The sequence below is a fragment of the Tachypleus tridentatus genome, chromosome 3 (assembly GCF_004210375.1).
Source record: "Tachypleus tridentatus isolate NWPU-2018 chromosome 3, ASM421037v1, whole genome shotgun sequence".
NCBI lineage: Eukaryota > Metazoa > Arthropoda > Merostomata > Xiphosura > Limulidae > Tachypleus > Tachypleus tridentatus.
Window position 1 is genome coordinate 91,343,680 of NC_134827.1, and position 24,474 is coordinate 91,368,153.

Below are 24,474 nucleotides of genomic sequence, written 5' to 3' on the forward strand. Positions count from 1 at the left end.
TTTGAAGCAACTCAAACAAAACTCACCTCACTCAAGAAGAATACAACTCAAGATACCCTATATAAGGCTGTTACGTGAAACTGTGTATTCCTCATTAATTCTCGAAATAAACATCAATATGGATCTTTTACGGCTCGATTTGTTAGTGTGTACCTTCATCTTGTGTATCCAAACAGCCAGGCGCCATCTGACAGAGAACGAGGTGGTCAGGACGATCTAGATGTTGGAGGATAGACAGACCCAAAGGAGGGTGGCACAGCGCGTCGATGTGTCGCCAAGCGTCATCAGTCGACTTTGGCCACGCTACCAGGAGACGAACATAAGGTAGGAGACCAGGTCAAGGCTGTCATCGCTGCACAACAGCTAGGGAGGACCTCTACATTGTGACTATCGCTCGGCAAGACAGGTTAGCTACAGCTCGGTCACTGCGAAATGACATTCAGCATTTCACTGGAACCCGTGTGTCGACCCAAACAATTCGTAATCGTCTGCACGAAGGAAACCCTGGGGCTAAACGGCCTGCCAGTGGCGTTGCGTTATTCTAACAGCGCGACACCATGCAGCCAGGTTGGAGTTTGCTCGCCAGCACCTGGACTGGGAACTTCGTCAATGGGCCACCGTGCTGTGGACAGACGAGAACAGGTTCACTGTGTCTCGTGATGATGGACGTGCGAGAGTGTGGAGACGCCGAGGAGAGCGATTTTCCGTGTGTACATTTGTGCAAGTCGACGCTTATGGAGGAGGTTCTGTAATGGCCTGGACAGGCATATGCTTGGGCGGCCGCACGGACTAACTCATACTCGACAGGGGTGTTGAACGCACGACGACATAGAGACGAAATTCTGGAATCCATTATGAGGCCTTTTGCCGGTACTGTCAGCGATGGGTTCATTCTCATGTAGGATAACGCGCGAAACCACGTCACCAGACTGTGTATCGACTTCCTTGACGAGGAAGGAATAGAGATTTTTGAATGGTCCGCCAGATCTCCAGATTTAAATTCGATTGAACATTGTTGGGATATGTTGTCGAGACGTATTAGTGAGCTCCAGCACCCTCCTCAGAATGTACCGGAACTCCGACAAGCCCTGGTAGACGAGTGGGCTACCATACCCCAAGATAACATTGATAGACTGATTCGAAGTTTATCAAATCGGTGTCAGGAGTGTGTCACAGCCCGTGGAGGTCACACTAGATATTGAATGTTTCAAACATTTCTTGAATAAACGCATATAAACTGTTTAAAGTATTGTTTCATATAAGATCTCACTTTTGGTGATATTGGTCATTTTTAAATATTATATTTTTCCATGTTTTACCGTTCATCACACATTAAAAAATTGATACAGATGGAACTGAAATGAGGCAAGTTACCTAAAAAACTGAAAATATTATCACATTTGGAACACTGAGATAAATTGTATAAGAAAACGTACTTGTTCCTTTAATTTTTTCAAGCAGTATATTTTGTGTTTTATAAACTTTGATTATTAGACTTCGGTTTAACCATCATGAATCATGCTAATTGTAACCATGCTTGGCTTTAAATACACTAAACTCGTGTTTTCTGCTTTTAAAGGTAAGAATCCATTGTCTCATCAGTTGGATATCTTCACTATTAACAATATTTTGGGCATTAGATTTCTGAATCTAAATACACCGCAGTACTTCTGTTGAGGTTGTGGCGATAGGATATCGATTATTATTAGAGTAATTAATATCTATAATCATCTGAGGCTAATTGGCAACCATTTATCACTTTTTATATTTAATAAAATAATACCTGATAACACTAATTTAGGTGATAGTTTAAGTTATTAATCAAGAAAAAGAAAAGCACCACGGTCTGATGCAGAAAAAGAATTTTTAGTTTTCAAAGGAGTAAAGGAAAAGTGACATTAGATATAGCGTCTAAATCGAAAATATAATCTCCATTTTAACGTACGATTGAACGCTAAATGATGTACAAATATCATTGGAGTAGCGCAAATTTAAAAGCGGAAGTTGAAACATTACCTTTAATATGTTTATTACATTACAAAGTGGCAGAACATATTCACGAAATGAGACTGAGTGGGAGGGAGAATCTTACAATTTATTTAGCTCCAGAAATTCTCCTTTCAGGTTCAAGTTATTCGGAAATCAGAAGTGTTTGATACTCAATACATTGTGTTCAAAAACTAGAAGAAAATATTACAATATTATCCTCAATCGTTAAAACCTATACTTGCCTTACCCTTGTCAGATACATTGGTTTCTTCCATATCCGGGCATTGAATTGACTAATCACTGACGACGTCACAAAGTTTCTCGTTCTCTTGGTTTTCAACGTCACTCTTTCGGAGGTAGAGATTAAATCTAAGAAGTAAAAAGTTGGTAAGATAAACTACGGTTGACCTGTAATTTTACTGAAAGAGGAGACTTTATTTCTGCTTGTATGTCTGCCAGTATCCAAAATCTGAAAACTTTTGGTAAGAATAATTTGTTTTGGACGTTTTAGAGTATTGGGAGAGGTATGCACACAGTGATACTCGCTACATTGTTAAGCCTAATTATAGGGATTTTCTGTCGACATCACTTAGTGGACCAAGAAAAGTTGATGGTAACCTATTTTCTAAATGTTAATAAATTTCAAATTAATAATGTATTAGATGTGACTCGTTTGGATCAATTGATGAATTAAGGATGTCCAAATTTTCAGTCTGTTGCAGTAAATCAAAATATAGTCAATACTTTCATTTTCCACCAGTTTCTTGCAACTGGCAAATTTTACTTTTGGAAAGTTGCAGACATTACTACTCAAAAGTGGCAATATGTTCTATAGCTACTACTTTGTTGAAGAAATAAAACAGCCTGAATTTAACCTCTGCTTTTTCTTAAATATTGAATTTAAATATATCTCAGGATGGCTGGTTGAAACGTTCTCTGCTTAATTAGTGAGATATCCTAAGGTATGTTTTAACATCAGATGCATTTCTCGTAATAGTGAATTAAATAACTTTTGACCTCAAAATTTGTGTCATCGTAAAAAAATAGGATGCAGTGTTTTTTTTTCAGTTTATTGGAATGCTTCAATTTGAAGTTGAGAGACCCACAGTCATCCTCTTGATCCATTCAACCTTGGCATTGTGTCTGCAAGGTGTTTAGTTCCTAGGCATTCATTCACAATTCTGTTTTTTATTTCTCTTTACTCAAAACCAGTAACTTAATATATTTTGAATAACTTGACATACTCTTAAAGTTTATTCCTTATATTTCAGTGGGCTAATTGGCTATTTGTGAATTTCATGGAAGAAAAGATATTAAGACTTGTTCTTTGGTTTGTTGTTGCTGTGTCAGACCTATTTTTTTAAATTTACACTTGTAACTCATTGATATTGATTGGAAGAAAGAAGCAAATAATTAAAAAGGCCTTATATACTTGTGGAACATAAGCAGTGCATCTGGTTTTGATTAATTGTTCTCTACTCACAATTAATAACTTAAAATACTTTAGGTGTTTAAATAGCATGAGACATACTGCTACAATTAGTTATGCTTTATTATTTAGCTGGCTAAGTAGTTATTTGTAAATATTCTATATCACTGACCATCCCCCCTACCATACTTTAAACAATTTCAAATTATTTTCAACACAATTTTTTAATCTTTATTCTTACATGTTTTACTCTAGAGAATGTTTATTTTGAAGTTTAATTTTGAAATTCATCCCACACGTTTTCATTACCACATGTCCATTTCTAACAGTACTGCATTCAGGTACTGTTACTTAGTATTAGGATTAAGTATTCACAAAAGTAACAAAATATATTATAAAATGGTTAAACAATAAAATACTTGTGTATAAACAGTTGCTTTTATTAAAAAAATAAAGGTTAAATAATAGGAGACCTCAGAGTAGCTCTACTGCTACTTAGTACTAGATGGGTTGATATACAATTAGTTCTACACCATACTCTATCAAGTTTTAGGGGATGGCTCATTGCAAAGATGATTCGACGTTCCAAGAAATCCACAACATGTAGAACTGAAACAAGTACAAGCTTGCAGACCTGAATATATTGGGTGTGCAATAAATATCGATTGATAAAAGAAACGGTCTGTACAACCTATGTGTAAAACAATTTTCATGTTAGTTGGCATAGAAATAGTTAAATGTGTGGAACTGTTAGTATTATGAACCATAATAGTGGTTCATGATAAGAATTGTCTGGGAATTTTAATAAATTCTAAGAGAACGTGGGCAAAAACCATCTTAAGTAAAATTGTTCTTGAAATAACACTTAAGACCTATCACATATTTAGCACTGATAAAATATTAATGACAGTAAAGTTGGTTTTCTGATTGTGTGTCAAAATTCACCTGTTTGTTTTTCATATTACTATTGTTGTTATTGTTTCATAAACATACAAAACAAAATGGATGTAGATGTATTACTCAAACCTGGACAAACATGTTACAAAAACAACAACCTGCACAGGTCATAGGACTGTTTTTATGTTGATTCTTGAAAGAGAAGAGATTTTTAAGTTAATTCTTGACAGTTGAGATCTTGATACACTAAAACTTTTATAAAGTCCTTTACTGCCAACATAAGCCATTTAAGCACTGGTATAATAGTTGGAAAAATTTGTCTTGGAGTATATGATTTTGTATACTTAACCTTATTATTGATTTATAGTTTTACAAGTTGCTACAGGAAAAACAGCTATGAATATTTTATTGAAAGCTGGTCATTAGAAATGAATGCAGTGTTATATCCTAGGGCAGATTCAAATATCTCTCAATTTTGTTTTTTCCTTGAAGAATTTCGTGAAATCCTTCAATTTCTGTCATTGAAAAAAATCAGATGTTGGAAAGTGAAGATATTTCCAGACAAAAATTTTAAATATTCTTGGACAATGAACAAAGTATGCAACTTTAATCAGTGATGTCGAGAAACCCACTTGTTGAGAAATTTATATGCAAAAACGGCTCGGGTTGAGAAAATGTTTTACATAGAAGAGATGTTTTACACACAACCCCTTTCAAACATGTGGTCAGCTTCCGGTCAGTTACCTCTTTCTTTGTGAACCTGACGATGACCGAAGAAGGTCGAAACGTTGTTCGGTCTTCTATGTAAAATATTTTTTCAACCCAAACGAGCCGTTTTTGCATATAAAAGTATGCAACTTTGTTTTTACTTGTAATTACCACAGCAGACTTTTTTTTTATATACAAAAAAAAAACATGCTGTTTGAGAATTACTATTAGGAACTGCTTGACAGCAAGGGAAATATTTAAATAATTCAGTATTCTTATTTGAAGATTGGTATAATACTTCAACTGTATTACTCAGACAAGGGAATTTGATTTGTAATTAAACCATACCACCCCTCAATGTGGATTCCTGTACGTGGTGAGGGAACCTCCCAGAGAAGGTTCTGTTCTTGCAGTTTACCTCCTCTGGGATCTAAACCTCCACCTGCATGTTTGCTGTGTGTGGTAACCCGTGAAGCAGAGGAGAGAATTCTGGTGGTTGAGGGGTTCAACTCCAACACACCACTTTCGCCTTGAATTCCTGTAAACGGGCAGTCTTGGGATGGCTCCCCCAGGATCAATTGGCTAGTCCATTTGGGCCAGGGTTAACTGAGTACCAGCATAGGATGTTGTGGATATTGTGTCTGACACTAGTGTTTGGGTATAGTGCTCGCGAAACCCTGGCTTCGCTGTAGTGCCCTTAAGGCACTGTAGTTCGTCCCCTTGTAGGGCTCCATGGTGGGTGGGTTCGAGCTAGAGCAGGATCCATAGATGGCAATAGACTCGCATCCAGCAAAGAAAAAAAGGAGATCATAAGCAGAAGGACTCTTTACTGTCTTCTCCTCTGAAATATTTACACATGGTCACACTAATCCAATGGAACTGTTGAGGTTTCCAATGAAATGTGACTGACATCAAAGATCTTATTGCCCTTTCTCATCCTATATGTCTTTCTTTGCAGGAAACATTTCTACAGCCTACAAATACAGTTACTATCTGCCACTATTCATCATACAGGAATGACAGGCTATGTGTAGGATGAGGACATGGGGGAGTTGCATTGCTGGTTAATCAGCTTGTGCCCTTGGAATCTGTAGCCATTCATGTCTCCTTGGTTGTACCTTCACTATTTGCTCTCTATACTTTACACCTGAAATGCATTATAATCAATCAGACCTCGATACCCTCATTGAGCAACTGCCTACTCCCTTTTTAATCTTGTGAGATTTCAATGGGCATACTCTTTTCTGGGGTGGCTCCAGTATTGATATGAGAGGGTGTGCCATAGAGCATATTCTCCTGAACCACAACATGGCTCTTACACATATTTTCATGCACCTAGTCCATCATTTACAGCTATAGATCTTTGTCTGTTCCTCTTCGCTACTCACTTACTGTTTTTTGCGAGGTTGACATTAATCCATGAGGTAGTGATAATTTTCCCATCATCTTACGAGAGATTGGCCGTGATCAGTACCACCTGACCCATGTACCTCGGTGGAAGTTGGTCCAGGCCAACTGGCCTTCTTTCACTACTCTATCAGAACTGGATCATGCCATGTTATGTAAATCATCCATAGATTATTGTATGGCAGCATTAACCAATAATATTATACAAGCTGCTACTCGATGCATTCCTAAAACCTCGACATGTTTCCCACGGCACTCGAGCCCTTGGTGGAATTCTGCCTGTTCTATAATACAGAAAACTCAGAAGCATGTTTGGCATAAATTTTGAAGATACCCCATGCTCTTAAACTGCATTGCATTTCAGCAAGCTCGTGCACATGCTCAGCAAGTTAGACGTCAAAGCCAGAAGGAATCTTGGATTAAATACATCTCCAGCATTTCTTCAACCATCAGCACAAAAGTTGTATGAGATAAGATCCAGAGGGTGAGTGGAAGATATATTTCTGCCCCCTCTCTATCTTAATATCTGATGGTCATGAGGTTGCAGATGCACAGAGCATTGCCAATACTCTTGGGGACTTCTCTTAAACTTATCCTCTTCCTTTTTAGCCATTAAAACACAGGTGGAGTATCTGCCTCTTTCCTTTTCATTTGACCATTCCTGTGACTACAATCACCCTCTTATAGTGATGGAACTCAAACTTGCTATTCATTGGTCTGGCAATACATCAGTCAGACCTGGTAATATGCATTATGAGATGTTATGCCACCTTTTCTAGAACTCACTCACTATTCTTCTAGCTGTTTTTAATTGGATATGGCAGGAAAATGTCTATCCAGATCTTATTCTGAAACCTGGGAATGATCCAACGATTCCTTCAAATTAACCATCCCATTGTTTTGACAAGTTGTCTCAGTAAGATCTTAGAGAGGATAATCAATGCCTGCCTCGTTTGGTTTTTTGAATCAAACAACCTCCTCTCACCTACTCAGTGTGGGTTCTGAAGACATTGCTCTACGGTAGACCACTTGATTCGTCTTGAAACATCAATCTGAGAAGCCTTTTTAAGGCGACATTTTGTTACTGTTTTTCTTTATTTAGAAAAGCTTACAATACAACATGGAGATATGGTATCTCACAAGACCTTCACTTGTATGGATTGCATGGAAACTTGCCCCTTTTCATCTAGCAATTCTTAATGAGTCAATTCCAAATCCGTGTGGGCTCAACACTTTCTCATTTTTTCCCACAGGAACTTGGAGTCCCTCAGGGCTGTATTCTGTGTGTCACTCTTCATTATAAAGAATAATGCCGTCAGTGAACAGCTACCCCCTACAGTTGTAAACGGTCTTTTTGTTGATGACTCGCATCTCATGTCAGTCATTAAACATGAGGTTTATTGAACGGCATGTACAAACTGCAATCAATCAGATACTGAAGTGGACCACGGCAAATGGTTTTAAACTTTCACTCTCTAAAGCCATTTGTATACATTTCTGCTGCAAACGGGGAATCCACCCAGATCCATAACTCCATCTTGATGATGTACTTTCTGTCATCCCTAAGGCAAAGTTCTTAGGTCTTATATTTGATTGTAAATTAAATGTTATCATACATCAAGGAACTTTGTATCAATTGTCTAAAAGCTTTGAACATTCTCCATGTTCTCTCTTCTACTTCTTGGGGAGCAGATCGATACTCCACGCTCAAAATTTATTGTGCCCTTGTCTGATTCAAACTTGACAATTGGTCTATGGTTTATGGTTCTTCCAGAACCTCAGCACTGAAAATGTTGGATCCTGTCCATCACCAGAGGCATCGGCTCCGCATTGGAGCCTTTCATACTTCTCCCGTGTAAAGTCTATATGTGGAATATCATGAACCCTTCTATGTATTTGCCATTTTCAACTGTCTCTTAATGTATGCTTCCAAACTTCAATCCTTACCACAGCATCCTACCTGGAGTTGTTTTCCAACCACAGTGGACCACACTTTTTAATAACAGAAAATCTGCCATTGTTTCTTTTAGTCTCTGTAACCAGGTGCAATTAGAAGATTTAAATTTATCCTTGAATAACATTGCAGTTTCTTCAAATCAGCCAATTCCACCATGGCAAATTACTGTCCCCAGTTGTAACCTATCTTTGAGTCATCTGTGGAAAGCAGATACACCCGATTGGAAATATTTCTCTTTCTTTGCTGAACATCTTTCATATGATCCATCCATTCCTACATACAGATGGTTCCAAATCTGGTGACTCAGTGGGCTCAGCCATGGTTTGTGACAGTTCCATTGAGGCACACAGACTTCCCCCTACAGTTTTTGTTTTCATGACGAATTGTGTGCAATCTCTCTAGCCCTAAATCATATTGAAATAATGCAATATACAAATTGTCTGATATATACGAACTCACTAAGCTGTCTGTTGGCCCTGGAATCATTCCATGATAGTCACCACCCTCTTCTCATCAATATTGAAAACAAACTTGCCCATCTTTCTCTCTCACCTGTCTCCGTCCAAATCTCTTGAATACCAGGTCACGTTGGAATTTGTGGGAATGAGCTGGCTGACAGAGCTGCAAAGTTTGTTCTGGATCTATCATCACCAGTTATCAATTTCAGACTTTACACCAGATGGCAGGCAACCTGGAATGAGCAACACAATAACAAGCTTTTTCAAATCAAACCTTCTCTAGGTCTTTGGCCCTCTTGCTTCTGTAAGGATCGAAGAGAGGAGATTGTTTTGGCAAGGCTACACGTTCATTGGTCACAGTTTTTTAACCCACCACTTTAGTCTGGAACTGTTGTACACAGTTAATGAATTGACTGTGTTATTGACAGCATTATCATGCTGTCGTTACAACCTAGAACGACGACACCATTTTAAAGATATTTGTAAGGCTGGTTTGCCCTTGACTTTGGCCCATGTTATAGGTGATACTGCCCATCTCACTCATGTTTTTACATTTTTAAGAGCCATTGGTCTTTTACACTTAAGGTTTTTTATCAGACTGTATAGTGTTTTAGCATGATTTCTTTTACACATTTCAATTTTTTTACTTGAACCCAGGACTGGAAAGGCTAACTTCAGGTGACTGACTGCAAATTCATTCTTGATGCTTCAGTCTTCCTGGCAAGTCTTAATTTTACACATTTTAGTTTTTCTTTTTCTTTTGAACTGAACCCAGGACTGGAAAGGCCAACTTCAGGTGACTGTCAGTAAGGGTGTACTTCTTGCTTCAGTCTTCCTGGTAGTTCCTAATTTTATATATTTTACTTTTTACCTTACTTGCCCTGTACCTATACTGTGCCACATCTTGTCTGGTACAAATAGCCTTGTAGCTTTGTGCCAATAAACATTGAATACCTACTTACCTACCTAAACCATACCATGAATAATATTCTAAAGTATGGTTATAATGAAAATTTGAAATCGTATAGTGCTGAGCTAATCTATTGTTTATTATTGTAAAAGTGTCGTTGTGTTAGTCTGTTACTGGAAAGCAATATAATCATGCATTGGCAAGAAGTTATGGTTCTGATTGACGATGCTAAAGCAGTTTGGCAGTTTTCTTACTGTGTCTACATGCATGTTAAGAAATGTGTGCTTCATCTTCCTCTGACAAAATATTGAAGTACTGAAATTATTTGATTTCACCAGAGGTAACAGCTTGAAAGAATATTTTTTCTCTGTTATTTTACCCATTAGATTTTGATAAATTTATTACATTTATATATTGACTGGGCATTTCCTTCTCATTGTCATAATTATTGTACTTGTTCTGCATTTTCCATTTTCGTAGGTGGTATAATAATGGTAATGTCCAGCAGGTGAGAAGTTCGTGCTTCACCGTTTTCTTGTATGAGACCATCCTAGCATATGCATTGTATATTATCTTTTTATTCTGGTCTTTAGCCCTTTCAAAACAGGCTCAATATAACATACACAAGTTCATATGTGTGTTTGCTAGTGTTAAGTATTTATTCTGTAACTTGTGATGCAGTGTATCATCACAAAATTTGGCAGTAAAGATAGCAGGTGTTTTGTATAAATAAAAAAACAGATCTTTAATGAATTGTGAATTGCATCACACTGTCAGAAATATCCAACAGTTTCTCCTCCGATAGCTTTGTTAGCCTTCCACAGCGTTTGGCATCATCCACAGATCCTGTTTCCCGACACTTATCAACAAGGTTATGAATTGCATTGTGATGTGGAACAGGTGTATCTGGAAGTTTTTCAGCAAATCGCTGTCACACCACTGTGCATCTTCCACCTTCTCAGAATGCACGTTCTTCAGTTGTTAAAACCATATTGAGATCAAAATTTGAAATATAATAAAATATGATTACAAAACTGCACAGTGACTTTCTGAACACCCTGTAGCTTGTTAATATTAATAATTTAAGTTTCTGATTTGTATGAAATTATAGGTTTGGTATATTAACATAAAAATATCTAATTTTAAACAGTGCTGCATTCAACATACTAAAATCTGCATTTAACTGTGTTCTTTTAATATTTACTTAACTCGTTTTAGATCATCCCTTAAGTAATGTATGATTTTAGGTTCAGAAAAAGAGAAAGAATTTCAAATGATTTTAATGTTATTTAATCAATAATGTATGTTCCATTATTATTAATTACTTCCTGCCAATGATTCACAAGCTTCTGAATGTCACTTCTATAAAATTCTTGGGGTTTGGAAGAAAAGAAGAGGGTGGTTTTGACACCATGTGTTTTCCAAGCTCTTTTCCATCAAGATAGTTTTGCAAACTGATAATTAGATGGGGCGGGGATTGAAGAACATGGAGGATGAAGTTTTTTGCAGTCTAGCTCTTCAATCTTTGCACATGGGATTCTTGATGTATGGGGCTATGCATTATGCTGAGGCAACACAACATCTCTATGATTGATCAAAGCAGGCTTCTTTACTTTCAAGCACTCTAACTGTAAACAGTAGAAGAATGATGTAAATGTTAGATTGAGTGGCAACAAGTGAAAGTGGATCATACCAACAATATCCAACCAAATGCTTAACAAGACTTTCCTAGGATGGAGGTCCATTTTGGGCTGTGCTTTAGCCACTTTACCTGCACTGAACCATTATTTGTGGTGCTTAAAATTTTTATAAAATATCAATTTTTCATCTCCAGTCACTAACCTGTCCAAAAAAGGTGTTATGTTCATGAGAGTCCAGAGAAGTGCAAATGTCCATTCTTGCTCTAAGGTTGACTTCTGTCAAAATTTGGAAAATGATGGTGAACTGTTGAATGGGTTGAATTAAGCTTCTGTGCTAGTTCTTCAACTGTAACAGCACAAGTTTCATCAAGTGCAGCTAGCAACAAGTTATCATTAGTCATTTTCTTTCATTGATAGACACTGCACCAAAAACACCTTGACTGTTTCATGTAGTTTCTTCTGCACTGTTGCTTTTTTAAATATTGTAAAGCATTATATGCCTACTGTGCTCCTCAAACATGTCCATCTTCATAAGAGTTTGATTAATGATCTAAAAAAATGGAATTGGTTTAGTTTCTTTTATTTGACTTAACATTTTTATACATGTCTTACTACATATTTTAATCATTAAAGCCTTCTACAATGACAAAATGATGATGCACTTTCTGTATTAAATTTTTGTACATTATGTATGGGACAACCTGATAAGGTTTGAATTATCTTCAATTTTATTCCAAAATTATTGACAAAATAATCGTTCAATAAAATTTTGAATACAAATCAACAAATGGGATATGGCTTTTGAACTGTGATTTGTTGTGATAGGGTTAATTGTATCCAGCTTATTCTTGTTTTGATGCCTGTGTCTTGGTTTTATAGCTTCAGTTTCCCAGATTTTTTTCTTTGCAGATCCCAGATTTTTCTGGGTGTCACTTAGGTTTTTGGCTATTCTGCTTTCTGCTGCTTTCATATTTTATATCATTGGATACTTTAATTAGTTAAACAAAATTCAACTTTTCTGAGATATTGAGTGTTTCCAGTTATCTTCTGTGGCGTTTTATATTTATTTACAATATCTCATGCTGTTTACTTGTTTTCCATGTAAATTGCCATCTTATATAATTGCCTCAGTGTGGATTCTTGTATGTGGCCAGGGGACCTCTCAGGAAAGGTTCTGCTCTTTCAGTATACCTCCTCTGGGATCTAAATATCCACCCATATGTTTGCTGTTTGAAGGTGAAGAGATGATTTTGGCTGTGGAAGGGTCTAACCCAAACTCAACACTTTGGCCTTGGATTCCTGTAGACGAGCAACCTCGGAGTGGCCCCCTAGGGTCAATCGACTGGTCCACTTGGGCAAGGGTCAACCAAGTACCAGAGTTGGTTGTTCTCAACAGGTGTTGTGTACATTGTATCTGATGCTGGTGTTCCAGTGCTCACAAAACCCTGGTGTTGCTGCAGTGTCCTTGTTTGGCATTGTAATGCATTCACTTGTAGGGCTCCTTGGTGGGTGGGGTCAGTGGGCACCAAAATATTTTTTTTTTTTATGGATCCTCCAACTAAAAATTAAAATAAAATAGTGAAGAAACAGTCCATAGGTAAACAACCACATCTTGAAGATTCTGAGCAGCAGTCTTCACCATTTCTAACACCTGTACCTCATTTTCTTATACTACATTCTCTTTCAGACAAACCTTTAGGGTAGATGTCTCCCTTTCTCATTCAGAAGGGATTAGAGGGACTTCCTGGCTCTCCAAAGTCAATGAAAGCTTTGCTCTGGTGACATTGGTGGAAACTTACACATATCAACACAGTGAAACCCTCTTACATTTGAAGGTGATTCGGGATGTACCTATTGAGGTTATACCTGATGCTACTTTGAATTTGTCACAAGGAGTTATTGTTGAGAGGGATTTAAAGAACATTCCCTAGTCAGAGCTTCTCACTGGTTTCTCCACCAAAGAAGTTTCAGTAGTGAGGCATATTTCCACTTTCAAAGATGGAATTATGATGCCGACCAGTGTCCTCATTTTAACATTTACATTACATTATCAAGGCTGGTTATCTTAATTGATACCCTCTCAGATGTTTTTAGTGTCAGCAGTTCTGTCACTCAGACATGTCATGGTTCCTTGATGTGTGCTTGTGGTGGCAAGGACCACAATGCTTATGAGTGTGAAACAGACCTTGATTGTGTCGATGCTACCTTACTAACGTGCCCCAGTAGAAGCTGTATCAAGCAAACTAGCTCTCTTTCACTACTCCTGCAGAACTTGATCCTGTCATCATCTGTAAGCCATCAATAGATGACTGTGTGGCAGCAGTAACTGACTGTATTATACAGGCAGCTGCTCAGTGTATTCTTAAAACTTCGACACATTTTCCACAATATCCTCTTCTATAGTGGAATCTTGCCTGCCATGTGGTATGTAAGGTCCAAAAACAGGCTTGGGATACTTTTTGTAGGTATCCCACACACTCGAACTGCATCGGTTTCCAGCAGGCCCATGCACATGTTTGATAGGTAAGACGTCAAAGCCAGAAGGAATCTTGGATTAAGTTCACAACCAACATATCTTCTAACACTGGTTCCAAAGTCATATGGGACAAGATTCAAAAGGTCAGTGGGCAATATAATTCTGTCCCCCTCTTGATCTTGCTCTTTGGCAGGTAAGTAGCTGATACCTGGAACAATGCTGATACTCTAGGTGAAAGCTTTTGCCAGGTACCTAGCACCTCTGCTTCATCCCCCACCTTCTTAGCTCTCAAGACATGGGCAGGGTGTGATCATCTCTTTCCTTTTGAGCTGATTGTCTCTATGACAATAATCATCCCTTTACACTGATGGAACTCAAACTGGCCCTTTATCTGTCTGGCAGTACATCGGTCGGACCTGATGATGTACATTATGAAATGCTTTGCCATCTATCGCCTGCTTTCCTTGCTGTTCTTCTGATTGTTTTAACTGGATCTGGCAGGATAATATTCTTCCTGATGCCTGGCACCATGCTATTTTCCTACCTTTCTCTAAGCCTGGGAAAGATTCCTTCAAACTACCATCCAATTGCTTTGATGAGCTGTCTCTGAAAGACTTTAGAAAGGATGGTTAATGCTTGTCTTGTTTGGTTCCTTGAATCGAGCCTCCTCTCACCCACCTATTGTGGGTTCCGACAACATCTTGTGTCAATATTCTTTAACAATGAGAAGGCTTATGAAACAACATGGAGGTGTGGCATTTTGCAAGACCTTCTTTTATATGGGTTGGATGGTAATTTTCCCATTTGTATTAATTTGTTGAAGGACAGGTGATTCCAAGTTCATGTGGGCTTGACACTTTCCTGTGCTTTGAGTGTGACACTTTTCAGTATAAAAATTAACACCATCACTGAACAACTCCCTCTTACTGTTGCAAATGGGCTGTATGTCAACGACTTTCACATCTCGTGCAAGTCATTGAAAATGAGGTGTATTGAGTGTCAGTTACAAACTGCCCTTAAGTATTCACTGAAGTGGACTACAGCAAATGGTTTTAACTTCTTTCTCTCTAAAATCATTTGCATGTACTTTTGCTGCCAAGGAGGTATTCACTCTGATACTGAAATCTGTATTGGTGAAGCTGTGCTGCCTATGGTCCCCGAGACAAAGTTTTTGGGGTTTATCTTCGACTGTAAGTTGACCTTTATACCACACATCAAGCATCTACAGGTCAAATGTACAAGAACACTGAACATCCTCTGTGTCCTCTCTTTCAGCATTTGGGGAAGAGATCGATGTTTATGCTGAAGATGTATCATGATCTTGTTTGATTGAAATTAGATTATGGGTCACTGTTCTGTGGCTCTGCCAGGACCTCAGCCTTGAAGATGCTGGACCCTGTTCATCATCAGGGACTTTGGCTCTGCACCAGGGCTTTCTTCACTTCCCCAGTTTAGAGCTTGTACACAGTCTCATAAACCTCCTCTACACCTCTGCCATTTCCAACTGTCTTTACTGTATGCTTCGAAACTTTTTTATCCTTACCACAGTATCCAACCTAGGGTTGTGTTTTCCTTTCTCAAGGGGTGATGCTTTCTCAGAAAAGACAATCTGCTATTGCTCCTTTTGGCCTTCATATCCAGGTGCAGTGGATGAATTGGAAGTGTCCTTGGATAACATTGCTGTATCTACTGGTCAGCCCATCCCACTGTGGCTTATTGCATTTTCCAAATGTGACCTTTCTTTAAATCATCTGAGAAAAGCAGACACACCTGTTTGGAAATTCTCTCTGTTATTTGCTGAACATCTTTCAAACAATCCTTCCATTCCTATTTATATGGATGGTTCAAAATCAGGTGACTCTGTGGGCTCTGCCATAGTTTTTTGTGCACAGAATCCCATCTGGTTTCTGTCTTCTGTATGTCATTTCTCTTGCCCTGAATCACATAGAAGCTAAGCAGTACTCAAATTGCACTATTTATACTGACTCAGTTAGTTCTCTACTGGCCCTGAAATTGCTTCACATTAGTTCTTGCCAATATTCAAAACCAAATGGCCCATTTCTCTTTAATATCTACTTCTATCCAGTTTTTCTGGATACCAGGCCACATTGATATTCGTGGGATTAAGCTCACAGACACCACAGCTAAATCTGTCTGCTGTACCTGTTCCATTCACGAACTACAATCCTGTATTCAAGACTCAGCTCTGTGCCTATTGGCAGTCATCTTGGAGTTGGCAACATGAAAACAAGGTTTTCCAAACAAGACCCTCTATTGGACTTTGGCAGTCTTGCTTCCATAAGGATCGGAAGGCAGAAGTTGTCCTAACTATACTGTTCATTGGTCACAGTTTTTAACTCATCATTTTCTCTTATGTGGGACTGATGCACCAATGTGTTTTCTGTGTAACACTCAGATCACAATAAGCCACATTTTACTGTCCTGCTGTTGTTACGACTCTTAAAGATAACACCATTTAAACATGTTTTGTCCCAAGGTTTATTCATAGTGTTACTGTTATTGGCAATGGTGACACTGACCACCTTAGAAATGTTTTTAGCTTTTTAAAAGTCATTAATCTTTTAATGGTGTTTAAGTTTTTAATTTATAAATTAGACATTTTTGATGTTATTCTCTTTTAAGAATCAAAGTCTATCTAGTTTGATTTGAAATTAGAAAATGGCCATAATGTTAAATAACTCAAAACTGAGACTGGAAAGTCCAACTTCGGGTGACTAACACTGCTGTTTGAACTACCTGTTAGTCATCCTGGTGAGTTATAATAATTGAAAGTTTGCTACAATTCTTTTAAAACTTCTGTTACTTTACATTTTGAAAACAGCTGTAACATCAAATAACTGTAAACCAGGACTGGAAAGGCCAACTTTAGGTGATTTGTGCTGATTTTTGAATGTACCTGTTAAGTCATCCTGGCTGAGTATGATAATACTAATTATGCTACAAGAAGTCCTTTACAACTTGTATTACTGTAGTTTTTCTCTTATGGCTGTAAACTAGATATAAAAATTGGATTTAATGATATTTGTTTTTAATTCAAAAATGAAAGTGTTTTGTTTTACCTTAATTTCCTTTTATGAATTTTAATAATTTTACTTTAATCTTAACTTTTTACTGGATGTTTGGCACAGATAGCCTTGTTGCTGTGCCATAAAATATGAAACCAAGCAACCACTTTATGTAATCAGTGATAAAATTTTTGTTACTTCTGTTTGTGTGTACTTTTACATAATTATCATCCAACTTTTCACAACTGCATTTTGTTAAATGTGTAAAGATGTTAATGTATTTTACTATCATACTTCTATTGTTATTGTAAAAACATCAGTATTGCATGTATATAGTTCTGTCATTTTCATAAAGCAGCCTTTGTTGTTGTTGCCTCAATTTAGATGATTTTGTGTGTGAAATATTAATGTCTCAAGGTGAATTTTACACAAGTGTCTAACATTGCAGCATTTTTCTGTTTAATAACCATGTGCCAGACAGTATGCCCAAATAGTTCAAAATGAATAAGCATTTCCTATTAATTTTTGTTGGTATTTTAATTAAATTATTTTTATTTTTTAAACTTTAGACCCCTTTGCTGATGCCATCAGGGCTGATGAGCAGAGTGGTGTTCAGGACGGATTAATTCACATCCGAATCCAGCAACGAAGTGGCCGAAAAACTTTAACTACTGTTCAGGGTATTTCAGACGACTACGACAAGAAGAAGATTGTAAAAGCTTGCAAAAAGGTGTGTTTTAAAAACTATATATCTTGTTTGTCTTGTATGGTACTTGGATATTTTGTACTGTAAGATCCAACCTCTTGATGCTTGTTTTTGTATAATCTGATGAGAACAAGGTGAATCTTTTTAGAGGTCATGTTTGAAAGAATATTGTTAAATGATAATAGTAACAACAAAATTTGAACTTTTTTACACAATTTTTACAATACTTTTGTAATGATAAATTATTTTCATTTATTGAGGTTACATGTGTGTGTAAATGAAGTAATTGTGATGTTAACATAAGAACATTTATTTAATGATGCATGTATTTGATAAAGAATTTTAGTTCATACTTTAAGACCTTGTTACCTTGGCAAGTGAAGTATCATATAAATAACTGACAATTTTAAGGAGTTCTTCAAGCCCACGTATATATTTCCTTTATCACTGCAGAAGGCCAGAAGTTTTTAGAAAATAATGTAACCAAATTAGTGTAAATTACTTGTATAGTTTCTGAAGTTAAATATTGTCATATATTTTTGTGGTTATTGTGTTGATGTTAATAATGATGATTATTCTTAATGTTTGTATCATTTTTAAATTTTAAGAAGAAAGGAAAAGTTTTTAGATTAATGAAAAATCTAAGTTTATGCAATTTGAAGTTTGTATGGCAAGTTTTTGAGGTAAATGGTTACAACTCCAGATAACAAATGGATGTTATTCATGATCTAATGTAAATATTTTAAAATTTCACTGAAAAGTTTTCAGGAAACACCTCACTGTAGTTTTCTTTTTGAATTGTATCTCCAGATCTAAAAATAAAATGCAAACAACATAATTTTTATTGCAAAGTGCAAAGTTAAATTACTTTAGACTATAAAAAAAAATTGTATAAATTTATTTAAAGCACAAGAAAATTTTGTTAACATATAAAAAAGCTGTTCAAAACAATATCTGAAGTGAAACAAAAATACTACTGTATATTATATGAAGATTTGATGGAAGTTTAGCAACAAACCACAGATCTTAGAAGGTTGTTTCTTTAAATGTTCTTTTCTTTTTTGAGAATATTTGTTACATTCTTTGAAACCTCCTAGAACCTTCTTTGACAAAACATCAGGTTACCCTTGTATGGTTTAGGGATATGGTAGATGTTGGCAATGTGTTCCTATGACTTGTATTCATACTATTTGAATATCATTGTTTACTATGTCTTGTTAAAAAATGTATATAAATCAAAATTAATTTATTGAAAACAAAGTATATTAGATTTCTACCAGAAATATTGTTAACTAGTTGCGTGGCCAAGGCTGAGCTGTACTTGCTTCTTGAGATTACAATTTTCAGATTGTTCTAAATCGGATGACTCAGTGGGCTCAGCCATGGTTTGTGACAGTTCCATTGAGGCACACAGACTTCCCCCTACAGTTTTTGTTTTCATGCCGAATTGTATGCCATCTCTCTTGCTCTAAATCTTATTTTCTGTTTATATCTATGTACAAATTCAGTCGATTTGACCAACCTCATCAATGCCATAAGAAATTAGGAAATGTAAATTGCTTTTTTTGTTCCAAAATGACTGCATATTATAACACAAAACACATTTAGCCTGAATAGCTTAAATTTCATAACATTTATTTATTTATAATAAATATAGTTATATGCATCTTTGTGTAAAAATACTATAAACTGATTTGCTCTCTGTTCTCGGTCAGTTTGAGTGCAAATAACCATTGAGATGGTTATGTACTGAATCAAACACAACAGACCCCATTCATTTTTTCTATTTTTTGAAAACAGTCCCTTGTGTATGCTCACTTCAATATATAATGTGAATATCCAACTGACAGCTTAGAGTGTCTCCCTTGTGGTTTTCTCAGCCATTTCAATCTGTGAAAAGGTTACCATGTTCTTTCAAACCAAAATTTCAGGGAGGTTGGTTGTCTTTAGTCTGTTGAAAGTTTTATTTTTTTTTACAATTAAATACATCTTAGTTACAAACTTAAATTATAGTAAATTCAATTATGTCAGTATAGTTATTCACCTGTAGATATAAAACTTAAAAAAACAATTTGTTACATGTTTTTTATGTGCAAGGTTATAAAAGGCTTAGCAACCTATGTCCAGCAACAACCAAGTTCAAAGGTTGTAGTGAGAAGCTATGATTGTTTGCTTTACTTCTTGACTTGAAAAAATAAGTTAACTTATTTCTAAATAGTAATAATCTATATACATATATAATGTGTAATTGAAATGTGACTATAACAAAATACTAGTTCACTAAAACACAGTCAAGACAGAGAAGATAGTTTTACATTATTGGATACATAAAATGAGTGCATGTGCACCACATCAATGAAAGTTGTTAGCTAGGCATGACTGTAAGGCCAATATGATAAAGATGTGTATGTAAATATAGTGTTGAGCCTTAAGCAACTTAAATTAAATATTTGTTATATGTAGTCATTCTTGCACAAAAAGATGTAATTTATATTTCGTAATTTTTTATGATGCTTATGAGGTTGGTCAAGGTTGGGTATAGAAAATAAAAGTCATACTGAAAACAAACATTTGAAATGTATTTAGGAGATTTTAGAGATTACAAAAGTATTTGAAATTTATGAAATGAAGAATAGTTTTTGTGATCATAAAATGAGATCACTTTGCACTTAGATTAGTAATGAAACAGGCTTAATTTTCACAATAAAATTTTGAGTAAAATATTTCATTAAAAAATCTGATCAATTTTGTATACAAAAAATTTTAATTTTTACAAAAAGTCCAATAAATTATGTGAAGATGCACATGTATCAAAAGTTATAGTGCAAATACTTAATGTATGCAAATGTGTAGACGAACTTGTGTATGTTACACCAAGCTCATTGTGAAAGGGTTATTTGAATGTGATTGATTAACTCTTTCAGCACTTGCTTGTTTCCTGGGACCAATTTCATAACTATTTTGTGCTTTTTTTTGGTTTATCTTGTAAATTATTAGTAAGTATATGTTCATGAGATTTGTCAGATTATCAGTAAACAATACAAAGCTTTTGTATGTAAAATATTAATTTTTTTTAATTAAGTGTAAAGATATTTGAATGTTTTCTCATAATTTTTCTTTTGAAATTTTAACTAACCATTGTGCAAAATAATTTTAAAAATTCTTTTATGCACCAGAAAATTTTGAAGTTTCACGTGCTAAAACTTTGTAACATCCAAATGGTTATCAAACATTTGTTAAAAAAAACTTTATTTTCTGTTATATTTATGTACAAATTCAGTTGATTTAACCAACCTCATCAATGCCATAAGAAATTAGGAAATGTAAATTGCTTTTTTTTGTTCCGGAATGGCTGCATATAACAAAAACACATTTAGTCTAAATAGCTTAAATTTCATAACATTTATTTATTTATAATAAATATAGTTATATGCATCTTTGTGTAAAAATACTATAAACTGATTTGCTCTCTGTTCTCGGTCAGTTTGAGTGCAAATATAGAATACTGTATAACCTGTGCTACTATTGAAATGTTTATAAAATTGCAAATTTTGAAGGATTTTAAAAATCTTAGACCTATAAATAATGTCTTGTTTTAAAAATAACTAATTGAGCTAGTTTGTTAACTTGCTTTGGAAGCCAAGTTAAATTTTGTTTAATAGATGTTTCTAATGGTTGTTTTTTATGTACTAGTTTTATCCATGCACAGTTCACCATTAAACCATTATTCCAATATCATGCAGAATCATTGGGGCCCAATCTTGTATACAGGTCAGAGGTTAGGTTACACCTTGACTAGAGATCAGTCAGTGTTGAATTGGAACTTTAAAAGATGATAATGACCTTGATATGAACTAAGTGCTACTGTTAAATTGCCATTGTCAGTCATAGTTTTAACTTCATGTCATAACAGATAATGCCACCCAAATTTGTTTGGAATATCTCCTCTTCCACAGTGCTTATTTCACACATGTACACTTATTTTAATACTGTTTTTAATTTTTGCTTTTATTTTTTGTTGTTGTTGAAGGAATTTGCCTGTAATGGTACAGTTGTGGAGCACCCTGAGTATGGTGAAGTGATTCAGCTTCAAGGAGATCAACGAAACAACATCTGTCAGTTTTTGACCAAAGTTGGGATTGCCAAACCTGATCAGTTGAAAGTTCATGGTTTTTAATCAAGTTTATTATAATGCAAGTTTCTGTGTAAAACCTTTTCTTGCACCTAATTTTGTAGTTTTTCTGCAGTAAAGAATATAATTACTTTTAAGTTCCATCAGAAAAGAGAAAACAAAATCAGTTTATATCTTTGCATCATGTACCTAAATTCAGTTGATATTTATAGTCAGTGTTATATGCTATTAGGATAAGCTGAAAAATACATTGTAATATGAACAAACATTTTTTAATATGATTAACCATATTTTATGGATGAGATTTGTACTTGGTTGCTCCAAACAATAAATTTCGTAGTTCATTATCATCTTGTTAATTTTCTTTGTCATATGCAGATCAAGTTTTTTCTTTATGAATTGTCTGCAGGAACATTGACTTTTTAAATGTTAAATGTTGGTTTTGCATAAAAAGAAAGTAAACTATTGCAAAAGAATTTGAGATATTTCAGTTTGTTACTTTAGTAATCAGACCGAATACTTTAAAAATTATTGATTCTTGTAGTAAAAAGAAAATGCTCATCTGAACTAAATTTTGGCTTGGTCTGATTTCAGGTTCATATTTTTTCATACTTAGATATTTTGATTTTTGTCTGCAACCACTCAAGGTGTTTTTTGGTTGTATCTTGGAATAAAGATATTACCACAGATTGGAAGATGTCGATTTTTAACAAACTGTTCATTCCATACTATCTTCTGTGTTCTAAAGTGTTGGCTCTGCAGGTTAGAGTTGTGAAAGGGATGTATAGTATTATGTAGGCTATTTTCAGGACTTAATCTCACAACCATTGTTTTGGGTTTATAGTTTCATCTTACATTCATAAAATACTTAAAATATCTGTAATTACGAAGGCTGTATGCAGGCAGATATTAAGGTCGTTAAGACAAACATATTACCTCACTTGTCCAAAAAATCTATGGAAGCATACAGTTTGACTCCTTGTTCTATACTTGCACGGCCTTGGAAAATGGCGGAGTATGTGTGTAATACCATAATATAATATGTGGACCGTCTTGTCAGCATCAGTGAGTACCATTAGTGTTTCCTATTCTATGAAAAATGTGTTGCATAGTTTGCAGTAATAGAACTTTGGAGTAGTAACCTTTTGAATATCATTTAGTATTTGTCTTAGCCTTTATTTTTGCTGGAGTCAAGAGGAGGTTCATCCTGTAGTGAAACTGGCCTTTATTTTTGACTTAACTTCATTTAATTTTGGCTAGACAGCATGATGTAGGCTTAAAAACATTGAAAGCACTAAAAATAATTTCTTTAAAAGAATTTAATAGAAGTGCTAGAAACAAAATAGTTCTAAGGAACAGAGGAGAAAATTTCAGTCTGCAAAAACTGTTAAGCTATAGTTTTAGATTCTTGACTTCTCTCTCATTTCTGCAAGTTTGTGTAATTAAGCTGAATTTTAAAAACCATAAGAACAATATAAAATTAGAAAAATTGAACTAGTGAGAAAGTACAAGGAAGTAAAATATACTACTACTTTTGTACTGAAAGGAAAATTGAAATTTAACTCACTCAGTCTTGAGTAGAGTTTAAAAAAAAATTCAATCACCAAAGTTAACTCCATTCATTTTCATTTCAAAGATGATTGGTTGACACAATGACTATCTGTACTTGCTTTGTCAAATTTTGACTTGATTAGAATACAAGGCTGATCAATACCATCCACCAGCAACTACTGTGGTATGTATTAATAGGATTTAACCATCACCAATGTTCCCTCTAAGCTGATGGTCACAAAACCAGTTTTGGGTTGGCTCCCACTTACAAATATACACCAAAACAATCCTACTAACTGTATTGAAAAAAAATTGCACAGTTGACTGAAATGGAATGAGATGTGACCTTTAAGTTATTTGACAATTAAGTGTTCAAAATGATATACAATCTAAGCACAGTGTCTCGATTTCAAAGCTAGTGAGACAGTTGGTAATACTACATTATGTATCCTGTAATTTAAGCCGTAGCTATATTATGAAAGTTAAAATCAATTACTTTGATTGTGTGGTAAGACACTTTTGCCTGAATACCTTATATTTGGTTGGTTCAAAATTTGGGATGGTAGCAAGTAGTCTACCATGTACAAATTCAACAATCCTTAAAAGAGTTGCTAAATGATATTACAGACTGCATACAGTATTTGAAATGTCATGTATGATCTGTATTTGGTAGCAAGTTTTCTTTTACACATTATGGGGCAACTCCACAGTATTGCAAGCCCACAAAATTAATGTTAAATTTGTAAACGACTGTAAGCCATTAAATTTTGGTACAATGTAAAATTTAAACACTGATTTAAAGTATATCTTTTACTCATAAGCATCTCTGAAGAAATGTCTTCCATTGGTGCTATAGTTGCTTGATTTGCTTTGAAATCAAGATTTTACTGATTTTACTCAATCTTCTAAACAATGAGTAGGTTACTTCAAGAAAAGTAATATATGTTATAAAATATGTACCTTAATACCTTGTTTTTGTAAATTCTTTTATTAGAAACTTTTTCACTGGATACCCTTTATGTATCTTTGGAATTTTTGTGCATCTAAACTCACTTGTCTGTTTATTTTCGTTATGTTTTTAGTGCAAAAAGTGATGAATGGGCTACTTGGTTGCACTCGTTTCAGTGATCGAACACAATTTTTCTGTTATCTCTCAAATTTATTGCTGAGCGACCTGGGGCTCAATTT

At 35.2% G+C, this 24,474-nt stretch overlaps 1 protein-coding gene across 1 annotated transcript; it reads left to right on the forward strand.

The window, feature by feature from the left end:
• Nucleotides 1–2,295: 2,295 nt before the first annotated feature.
• Nucleotides 2,296–22,082, forward strand: eIF1 (eukaryotic translation initiation factor eIF1). Its single transcript, XM_076495611.1, has 3 exons — nucleotides 2,296–2,471; nucleotides 17,467–17,627; nucleotides 21,634–22,082. Exons 1-3 carry the CDS (start codon nucleotides 2,438–2,440, stop codon nucleotides 21,778–21,780), a joined length of 342 nt encoding a protein of 113 aa, XP_076351726.1. The 5' UTR covers nucleotides 2,296–2,437; the 3' UTR covers nucleotides 21,781–22,082.
• Nucleotides 22,083–24,474: the final 2,392 nt, after the last annotated feature.

What these genes read in the sequence shown, in the direction of transcription:
- eIF1 (XM_076495611.1), top strand. Translation starts at nt 2,438, where the DNA reads ATGTCTGCCAGTATCCAAAATCTGAAAACTTTTG. An exon ending in CCAAAATCTGAAAACTTTTG is followed by an intron (nt 2,472 to 17,466) that starts GTAAGAATAATT and finishes TTTAAACTTTAG; the next exon opens with ACCCCTTTGCTGATGCCATC. An exon ending in TTGTAAAAGCTTGCAAAAAG is followed by an intron (nt 17,628 to 21,633) that starts GTGTGTTTTAAA and finishes TTGTTGTTGAAG; the next exon opens with GAATTTGCCTGTAATGGTAC.